Raw genomic sequence first — 11,084 nt, 5'->3', positions numbered from 1 at the left:
AGAAAAGAGGGGCAAATTGGTAATTCCACTTTGCAATGCATTAAGCGGGAAAATCATCTCATAATCCATATAAAGGTTACACGTGGCACATTAGTGTTGTTTTATTAGATGAGAAGATTTGTTAGATTTGATCATTATTTTTTAGTAAATTACATAAATGGTTGCTATGGTTTGGGGTAATTTACACGCTTGGTCCCTAACTTATTCCTTTTAACTCGGGAGGTCCATACTATTTGTTTTTGTTATGCGCTTGGTCTCTACTATTTGTTTTTGTTACGTGTTTGGTCTATATCTTACCTAAAAAGACTATTATTTAAATATGAAAAAAATGGTGGGTATGTAAGGTAAGATGAGGGGTAGGGTTTGGGTGTGTTTATTTAAATAAATTAAAAAATCAATGGCAAAATAGTCTTTTTAGGTATGACAGAGTCCAAGCGCGTAACAAAAACAAACAATAGGGACCTTCCGAGTTAAAAAAAATAAGTAAGGGACCAAACACGCAAATTACCCTAAACCATATGGACCATTCGTGTAATTTACTCTTGTTTTTTTTGCAATAGACCACTAAAGTATCAATTTGTTTGTTAAATAGAGGAATCATCTAATATAATTTCGATTTCATCGATAATACATAGTTTATGTGGCCTTTTCTATATTTTTTAAATTAAAAATTAAAACTTTATCTATATTGCATTTTTTCCGTTTCCCCTTTGTTATTATAGGCTTTCCATCTCTCTCTTTCTCTCTCTCTCTCCACATGTTCTTCTTACTCATGAACAACAAATGCCCATATGAACATATTTTAATTACAAGCAACCAAATGAAAGTGCTCATCAAAGGTCTATAGACATAGTTACAATCATACCTTTTGCACGAACCAACTCTTAATTTGAGCGGTTTTAAAAAATTGATGGTTTCATAAGGTTTCATCTTGATGAATTGTTTAAAAAATCTATGGGTTCTTGTTCATCAATGGTTACAAAACTCGATCGATTGTATAAATTATCCCCGATTGATCTATAGAAAAAGGAATAGGTTGTCTTGGCTAGATAAATGATTTACCTATCTCCTTTCATCATATTGTACCTTATGCTGTACAGGTCCGATTTCCCCATCTTCACACATTTCCCCATCTTCTCTATTCCGCTGATTTTTGGGCATAATCTACAGTGAAACTACTCTTTAGGCTTTAGTTTTTAGTTAACCCTGCTAAGAGTTTTAAAAGAAACTAAATCCTAATCTAAAACGAATTTCAATTTCATCTTCCTATGTTCTTTCACTGATGAGCATGATGAACACCAAGTTTTCTTAGTGTTTGTGTGCATAAGACATATTGGTTCAAATACACATGATTTTAGAGAAACACACACACGAATCACATGCCACCTGCATAAAACTAGGAAACTCACTAAGCTTTATGCTTACAATTCTGGATTAAATGTTTTTTTAGGTTATTAGTAAGAAGAGCTCAGCAGGACAATACACTCGCATCGAAGATATTGGTTTCCATTGTTTTGCAATTAAACTTTGTTAAACTTATGGTTTCAAACAAATGAATGTCACTTAATGATTTTAAGTAAAAGGTTTTAGTTGGTTAACTATTTAAAATGAAAAATATTTTTGTAATTTGGGGACGTGACAAGTTGGTATCAGAACCTTGTTTGAGGGATTCAGACGCCCTTTATGGCGTGTATGAACTCAAACTGAGGATTGAGAGATTTTCTACATCAAATGTTGAAAAATAATACTTTATTCAAAGAAACATGAGGAAATTAGCTAGGTCATAAGCATGACCTCAGTTTTTCGATGTGTTATTGTTTAATTATTGACTTGAGATCGTGAACATGGTTTTTTGATCTAACCTCAACTTATAAAAGAATGATGTGATACATACATTCATTCGAAGCTCGTTTAGTAAGTGGTTCCCAATATACCCATATGGTTATGTATTTATGTTATAGATTGATATGCATGCTAGATTATATGCTAAGGATCCATTCAGGAATTACATGCTATAATTTTCTGGTTGTATATATAGATTCCACATATGCCTTATATGTGTTAATTGCAGTATGTGTTGTGGAATAATTGGATAGTACTATCAAATTTCAAATCGAATGCGTAAGAGTTGTACATTATTAGAATCTGATAGCCTTAAAGTTTATGATTCAGCCTTATTACATGTTCTTTGTTTAGTTGTGGTTTTATGGTGGGATCTTATAGAGAGTCTAAGAGGTGTAGTATTATGCATATAGCTAGACGTATGCATGTGTGCCAAGAGTTTATGGGAGTGATGCGAAGAGACTTGGAAATTTTTGAACAATCCTTGGAGCAAGTTTGGATAAGTGTGGAAGGTAGTATGAGACTGTACTATTGAAAGCACATGATCCATACTTGGGTCAAGGCATTGTTACAAGGATACCAAGGAACTTGTGGGTGGGTATGTATAATATACGGTAGCTTTGTGCATTGGTTTTGATGTGTTTTTCGTCATCTTGTGGACTTACTATGGTGACCATTCGTGATGGAGGTCCATGCCTGAATGAGACGGGTGTTCGCGACATTATCGTTGTTGAGGTTTTGAGGTTCATGTTGGAGGATTTTCCAAGCATGGTCAGTTCGGTCAAGGATAAGTTGACTTCAACGGTGGACGAGCGATTTAGGATTCTTCAAGTTGCTTAATTTGGAGGTTGGTTGACTCTGGACTCTTGGTGTCACCTTTCGGAAGTTTGATGCTTGTGGGGCTCCTTGGTTCATGGGGAGAATGGAACATATCGTTAGTATGCGTTGAACTGGAGATGTTGAGAGTGCCTTTCTTACCAACTTTTGTCCAGCCGAGACCAAGGTCATATTTGTAGTGTATTTTTTGGGTGATGGAGTTAGGGATTGGTGGTGCGAGATTGTTCGAGACCTCAAAGTAGATGCGGTTAAGTCTATAACATGGGAGGATTTTGTTACCAGGTTCAAGAGAGAGTTTGTGCTGACGATCGAAGTTCAATAGTTGGCATGGGAGTATTTGGCACTTAAGAATACTATAGAGATGCGGTTGAGATCACCACCAAGTTCATGGAGTCAGCGTTGCTTTGCCCACAATATCCGACGATAGAGGAGATGAGGATGACTCGTTATCATGGTACGTTAAGGTCTAAGATCCATGAGTTCGTAAGCATTTCCAGTTGTGAGACTCTTTCTAATTTAGTGGAGGCAACCAGGGACAGAGATCCGGAGTTGGATACCTAACAACGAAAGCGAAAAGCAAGATTAGGTCCAAGTATCAGTATCGGCAGTCAAAAAGCCCAAAGTAACTGATGTTCGGTCAGGGGATCAAGGGATTTGTGGATTTTGTGGCATATGTGGTTTGGCATATTAAGGTGTTTGTTGTGTGCTGGTTTCTAGGTGATTTAGATGCGGTCAGGAGGGTCACTACAGCCGATACCGTAATTAGAGGGAGTCGAGGGTATGTTTCTTTTGCAGTCAGCCATGTCATATTAGGGTTGAGTGTCCATAAAGCGTGGATGAGATGGTTTGGATCCTACACCTATAGCTTGGCAGTTACCGGATGGACGAAATGGTACGGTTGTAGTCCTAAGGCCCATGTTATGAGTTAGCAGTTCCTCGGGTGTAGTATTCGTCGGTGTCATCAGTACTTTTCCATTTATGTTCGTTTTTTATTGTAATCCTTGATGATCTATTGAATGGTATTTAATTATAATCGATTATGGATCTATATTGCATGATTATTTGTGGTTGACTTTCTTGTTGTTGTGTGGTTGGACCAATATTTTGAATGGTTAGGAATTCATCAAAGTCTAGTTAATCTAAAGTGGGGGAGAATTGTTTATTTAGGACACAATATTGCAGAGCTGCAAGTCATCTCCAAGTTTTATATTCATGGATAGAGGGGTAACATGTTTAAATTTTCGGCAAGGATGAAGCTCGTGTAAGGAATTTTGTCCAACAGTCAATTTGTGACCAAGGAGAATGCCAAGGATTTAGGGTTATCTCATCTGGAAGACTAGAAGCATCGGTGGCGGTGTATGATAGGATTAGTGATTAAGCTCACATCAAGGGTTGTGTTGATGGCCTCTCTGCATGTTCTTGTTTGATCAAGGCTTTGGGGTTCGAAAAATGATCTGAACACCTAATGGGTTAGGAAGGTTAAGGGTTTGTTTCGTATTGATGTATGCTATATTATCTTTGTAATTCTTGTTTGAAAGACCATGGTCGGATCATGGTAGGAAAGATTGTAGATGGGTTGTAGAAACAGAAGTGACTGTAAGATTATGGTTGAATCATAACATTCACATGGGTTGAAATAGACCGTTGCCTAAAATAGAATGAAAGTGATTGTAAGACTATGGTTGGATAAGAGCATTCATATATAAATATTTTTTTATGTTACATTGTCTATTACCAAATATTGATGAATTATAAAATAATCACTAAAATTACCAAATTTATTGAAGTTCACCGGAAAAATAACCATCATCTTCGAAAATTTAACAAAATGAACTTATTGTTCACTAAATTAACAATTTTATTTATTGTTATTTAGCAAATATTATGTTTAATTATTTTATATAAACGTCTTTAAAAATCATATCATCATAATGATCGTTATATGTGATTTGCATATGATTAAACTAAATAATTATGTTGAGCGGCCGATAACAATTACCGATAGAAAAACAAAGGTCTTGCGGAACAAGGTAGTGAGTCTGGTCAAGGTTCATTGGCAGCACCAGAAGGGCTCCGAGTGGACTTAGGAGCCCGAGTAGGAGATACACAAGCATTACCCCGATTTATTCGTAGTTGAGGACTTCGAGGGCAAAGTTTGATTCTACCAGGGGAGAATTGTAACATTCGTGTTCCATGCATTAATTTTTCAAGTATTAAATTATTTAATTTATTTTAATTTGGCCTAGCTACGACGTGACACTCGGTTACTGAAGAACACACATCCGTGTTTGGCCACGACATGGGAGCCGTTTTGGGCCTAAAACCCTAATCTCGGGGTTGGTGCCCTATTTAAGGACACTAACTCCTAGGGTTGCCTAATTTGGCAGCCTCCACCCCTGAAAATGACTCCCCATCCAAACCCTAGCCCTATTTTGTGTTTTGAGAGCTTGAATTATGTTTTTCTGAAGGTTGAAGGAAGAAGGAGCTTTTGGTGTTGCTTGTGATTTTGGTTCCGTCTTAGATCCGTCATATCATCTCATTTTTGCATCTTTGGAGGTATAAAGTCTCTACCTACATCATTAGTTCTCTGGATCTAGTTCTAGGTCATTTTATGAGTTTTTAGCCCCAAATCTTATTGTTCTTGGAGTTTAAGTGAACTCCAAAACCTTTGAATGCATTGATAGCTTTTGGACCTCGGGGTTTGTTGGAAAGTTGGCTTTTCATGGGTTTTTTAGTGAACCCATGCCTTGGCATTGTCATTAAGGACTTGGAAGTAGAGATCTTAACTCAATAGCATGTCCTAATGGATAAATGTGTTTCAGGTACTTCAGATGATATTGATTGTACACTTTGGCTTGCAGATTTTATGATTTTCCGCATTTTGATACTCTGATTTAGGACGACTGTATTTGATTCACCAGAGATTTTTATGACTCGGTTTTTATAATATTGGATGTTTTCTCTATTTAAAAATGAATTTTTTCGTGGTAAAAATCAGTGTGTTACAGTAAACACTTACACTTCCTTTATCTCATACACAAGAGATGTAGGAAAACAAGTAAAGAAAGGCGACTCTATAGGACCCATATTGGCCGTTGATGAAGAAGTTAGCTTTTTGCAAAAAATTTGCATGTAAACAAAACACAGAAAGACAAAACTCATGTAAATAAAAGGCAAGTACGTTTGTTGTAGGGATGGCTCATTCTTATATTTTCTTTTTCCAAGCTAAAGCTTAGGGCCTCAATTCTAAAACGCCTATATTCTCAAAACTTAACCAGATATTAATATATCTTAAATCGGTTTGAATAAACTCTAAGGAAGCACTCTGCAAGTCAAGGTTGTCCAACGTGTATTTGTTCATTTGTTGGTTTGCTATCTTTGTGCGTGTCACCAAATATATGGAATGCATACGCATGTTTCTTATGAAACAATAGAATCAATGCTTCATATATTTTCAAGGTTGATCTCTTACTATTTTAGTACGTTTTCCATGTCAAACACGTCCGCATCATCTACTCGTCATGTGTTTTCCTCATGACTCATGAGTTATCAACCCCCACCTCATCGTAATCTCATCAAGGGCGAAGATTAGATACGTTCAAATTCCGAGGTCTTTAAAATCGGTCCAAAATATATTTCCTTACTTCTATTGCACAACACCGTCAAACATCCTTTCTCCGTTTCCTCGACTCGAATCGACTTTCCCTAAAATCTCAGTTTTCAGTTACGAATTCAATTCTTTTCAGTTTCTTCTGTTTCTCTCTCTCACACATAAACACAAAGGAAGACACACACTAAACAAGATCAGAGATGATGTCAATTGAAAGGATTTGTTCGCATGAAATTCTGTGTGGAGTTCAAGAAGAAGTTCTCACAACGATGGATCAAATAGCTCGAAGGTTTCCGAAAAATTCTATACAGAGTACGCCCCGATGTTGTAAATTTAGGGTAGTTTTCTTCTAAGTACAGTACAATCAGATAATCATCAGGAGTGACTTCTGGAATTTTTCGTCAATTTTATGTTTTAAATTTGGAAGATCGTATATCCTAATCGGTTTTATCGCTTTATGTTGCTAAAAACTCTTCTCTTTCTTAGTTGTAAGTAATCGTTAGGAGTTTCGGTGTTTGTTTGTCTGATAAACGAAGTGCCGTAATTGAAATCTGGTGTTGATGGTGGAATTATAGAATCCTAGGGTTTCGTATGTGCTCTTTCCTTTCTAAGTTTTGATAGTTCTGGTTGGCGTTGCTGTTTAAGCTTTTAGATAAGTAAATTGAATGGCGGGAAGTAGTAGTGCGTTAGGGTTCCCGAAGAGTCAATGCTGTAGCAGTTTAAGAGAACAGTTGGCGAGAACTACATTGCGAAATGTGAGATTAAAGGGTCACTCGTATGTGGAGCTTAGGGAAGATAACAAGAAGCCTATATTCTTCTGCGTTTTGTGTCTGTCTCCATGCCATAACGATTCAGTTCTGCATGATCATCTTCGCGGGCATCTCCATAAGAAGAACTATGAAGCTGCTAAGTCTACCTTGCTGAAAGAGAATCCTTGGCCTTTTAACGACGGGATGCTTTTCTTTCATACTCCATGTAATGAAAATAATCCCTCACTAACTTCAAACCCTAACTTAGGAAGTAATTTGCTGTTGAGTGAGAGTAATGAGAACAACAGTCTTGCCATTGTTGCCTCTAATGGAAGCCCAAGTTCAAGTGGAGACGAAGACAAAATGGATGTTGATGAAAATGGGTATCATTTGATTGTACCACAGGTTCTGCATAAAGATAGAGTTACTGATCTAGAAGTTAGATCAATTGGTCTTGGGAAAATTGGTGTTAGGTACTATCAAAAAGATGGAGTTAGAAAGGGTATCAGTAGAATCTGGTGTGAATGGATTGGGAATTGTCATCCTAATCAAGATGATACAATCCCACATCATGACTTTGCCATTCTGTCATTTTCATTTCACTATGACATGGGCAGAAGGAATGTGCTAGATGAAATGCTGTTTTTGCCTTCCTCAGAAGTAAACAAGGAGAACAGAGGAAAGAAGAGGAAGTCATTCTCTGATCCAGAAGATGTGAGTGAATCATTGAGCAATCAGTGTGAATCTTCAGGGGAAGAATACTTAGCTTCTGGTGACTCTAGCTCAAGAAAACTTGTAAAGTACAATGATAACTCGCTGAAATTGGGAATTATACCTAGCCGAAGTGTGAGGAAAGAGTTGAGAGTGCATCGACGTGTAGCTTCAGAAAGAGTGTGTGATATCTGTCAACATAAGATTCTTCTTGGTAAAGATGTGGCTACACTTCTCAACATGAAGACTGGTAGACTTGTTTGCAGCAGTAGAAACTTGAATGGGGTATGTTCAAACTTCAATATCTTCTCTTCACACTCTTTATGTGGCTGTGATTATAATTATGAAGCTTTTCTGTATAACTATGCAGGCGTTTCATGTATTTCACATTTCGTGCCTCGTTCACTGGGTACTTTTCTGTGATTATGAAGTCTATACAAAACAACTAGTAGTTGCTCCTAAAGTAAAGAAGCGAGGTAGAAGGAAGAAAGGTGTGAATATTACTGAAGCTGAAAAGGAGGAAAGAAAGCAAATTTATTGTGCATTTTGTCCAGAATGCCAGGGGACTGGTATAGACATTGATGGAGATGAGCTAGAGAAACCAACAGTCTCCTTATCTGAGGTTAGTAAAATTTCTAATTTTCTTGATATAGCTTCCAAACTATGGTGTGTTATTCTACATTATTTTCTTTTTCAAAACCTGGTAACCCTGAAAAGTGGCTTCTTTAAGGGATTAAAAAAAAATTATAATGGTTTTTGAACAACAGAAATTCCGTCCATTGTTTCAGATGTTCAGGTATAAAATGAAAGCAAGTGATGGACACAGAGAATATAGAAAATGTCCTGAAATGTTGCAAAATTGCTCAACAGGGTTTCATTTTCCTACTCAGTCTGAAGAAACAATGCAGGTTACACATTTTTGCTTTTGTAGTTTTCCTAATTTTATTAGGGCAAATTGCAATGAAATAGCAACGTTTTTTTTTTACTCTTTTTGTCAATCTAGGAAATATACTTTTACTTATTTACCCATTACAGAAACATACTTCCAATTTGATAAATAATCTTGTATGTATTATGTAATGTTGGTTATTTCAGGAAAATGTGTCACCATTGAAGATGCTTCGATTCTATCGTGCTGTTTGAGTAATAAGTAGTGGCTTCATTGTATGTATGTAGTTGTACATTGGAAAAACATATGAAGTAGGTCCTTGTAATTTGTAAATGTACATGTATATCATCTCAAGTATATGGTTCTTTGTTTGGGTTGTGGTTAATAATTTCTGTTTTTTTTGTATGCTTTTTTATTATATAACAAATTAATTGAACACAAGATGTTGAAACCTTGAGTACGTATTGTAATGAAGAACCAATTCATGGCTGTTGTATATATTTGCTTATATATATATATATATATATATATATATATATATATATATATATATATATATATATATATATATATATATATATATATTTGTTTTGTTAGGGGTTAAAACACAAAGCTTTCACTTCTATAACCAGGGAGATTTTGCAAAATATAATTAATGTACTAAAAGGGAAAGAAAAAAAAGAAAAAAAAAACATGTAATTCAGTAGATTTTTCAAATTCCAATGTTTGATAAGAAAAAAATTGGATTTACAATGTTGCATACAAAGAGTTTATAGTAAATTACTAAAATAAAAAAACTAAATGAAAGTATATTGATACTTTTACATTTAGTCCCAAGAAAATTCAATCTTGAAAACTATAACCAGAAATGAAAGTATGCAATATTTTTTTTTATAACATATATAAGTCCTGAATGTTTGCGTTGTCAAGCAATAGACTTATTTAGTGTTGTTAATGCAATCATCATATCTAACAAACAAATTTGCAAATGGTTGAAATTTTATTGTCTACAACGAGCCAAATAGATATAACTTGAACTGTAAGTTAGAATACTAGGTTAGTGTTGTTAATGCAATCATCATATCTATAAAAATAAAGAATTCAAACTGAACAATAAATACCAAGTGATTAATTTTTATTATTCCTTCTAAGCTAAATCAGCAATGAATCCTTCTAAAATACTATCAATATAAATAAATAATCATCTAAAGTTAAATCTCAACGATTTGTAACATCCTTTGTCGATCGAAATGCGATTACTGGTTGTTGACCGACAAATTGAACGCGACTGCAAATGAAGAGAAGAAAATGAAGTCGCCGGCGATTGGATAAAAGAGTCGACGATGAGATTAGTAATGTCGGTAAGTGGTTTCCTGTACTTGTTTTTGTTCTTCTTCTTCAACGTCATCTTGGCACTAAGCTTGTTTTTGGAGATGGAGAAAAATGGAGGAATGTTCTCTTTATTATCATGGTATTGGCATAAAGAGTTCATTCCCTCCATCTTCTCGATTTCCAGAGTAGGAGAAACTTGACTGGAAGAGTTAATATATACGACTTAGATTTGGATTTGGATTTGGAGGGATGAATTTGATATTGAAATTTTGGGGATTCGGACATTGGAGGAGGGAAAGGGAGAGTCTACATTTGGGTTTACGGAAAAACCAAAACTTGAAAAAGCTTTTCCGTAATTTTGGTTTGGGGGGCAAAATCAAATTGGCGCCTGCGGGCTGCTCTTTTCTCCTCCGTGTCATTAAAAAAAATGATTATTGTTTTAAAATAATAATAATAAAATTATTTGTTAGAAAAAAAAAACAATTATTCGTCATATGAATGAGGTCGCTTAACTTTTTCCTTTATTCTTTTGATTAATTTTTAAGTAAATTACACAGAATGGTCCCGATGGTTTGGGGTAATTTACATGTTTGGTCCCTAACTTATTTTTTAACTCGGAAGGTCCTTATTGTTTGTTTTTGTTACGCGATTGGTCCATATTGTTTGTTTTTGTTACGCGTTTGGTTCTTATCTTACCTAAAAAAACTATTAACTAAATAAGAAAAATATAAGGGTAGATAAGATAAGGTGAGGGAGTTGGGTTGGGGTGTGTTTATTTAAATAAATTAAAAAATCAATGACAAAACAGTATTTTTTTAGGTAAGACAGAGACCAAACGCATAAAAAAAATAAACAGTAGGAACCTTCCGAGTTAAAAAATTAATTGGGGACCAAACGCATAAATTATCCTAAACCATAAGGATCATTCGTGTAATTTACTCTTAATTTTACTTCCAAACTGGTTTATTCGTTTATAAATTATAACCATTTCAACTTTGGTTAAATGTCAATTATATTAGTAACTAGTTTATAACCCGTGAAAATCACGATTATATAATTACTTAAACTTTCATATTAAAAAATCAAAAATATTAATCAATTATTTTAAATAAAT

General features: G+C 35.0%; 1 protein-coding gene across 1 annotated transcript; it reads left to right on the top strand.

The window, feature by feature from the left end:
• Positions 1 to 6,140: 6,140 nt before the first annotated feature.
• LOC111899833 (uncharacterized) lies at positions 6,141 to 9,026 on the top strand. Its single transcript, XM_023895710.3, has 4 exons — positions 6,141 to 8,034; positions 8,120 to 8,371; positions 8,538 to 8,657; positions 8,845 to 9,026. Exons 1-4 carry the CDS (start codon positions 6,955 to 6,957, stop codon positions 8,890 to 8,892), a joined length of 1,500 nt encoding a protein of 499 aa, XP_023751478.1. The 5' UTR covers positions 6,141 to 6,954; the 3' UTR covers positions 8,893 to 9,026.
• Positions 9,027 to 11,084: the final 2,058 nt, after the last annotated feature.

The sequence above is a fragment of the Lactuca sativa genome, chromosome 4, assembly GCF_002870075.4.
Source record: "Lactuca sativa cultivar Salinas chromosome 4, Lsat_Salinas_v11, whole genome shotgun sequence".
Classification (NCBI taxonomy): Eukaryota; Viridiplantae; Streptophyta; class Magnoliopsida; order Asterales; family Asteraceae; genus Lactuca; species Lactuca sativa.
Note: the sequence above shows the minus strand (reverse complement) of the source record. Positions and strands in the feature narration are given on the sequence as shown.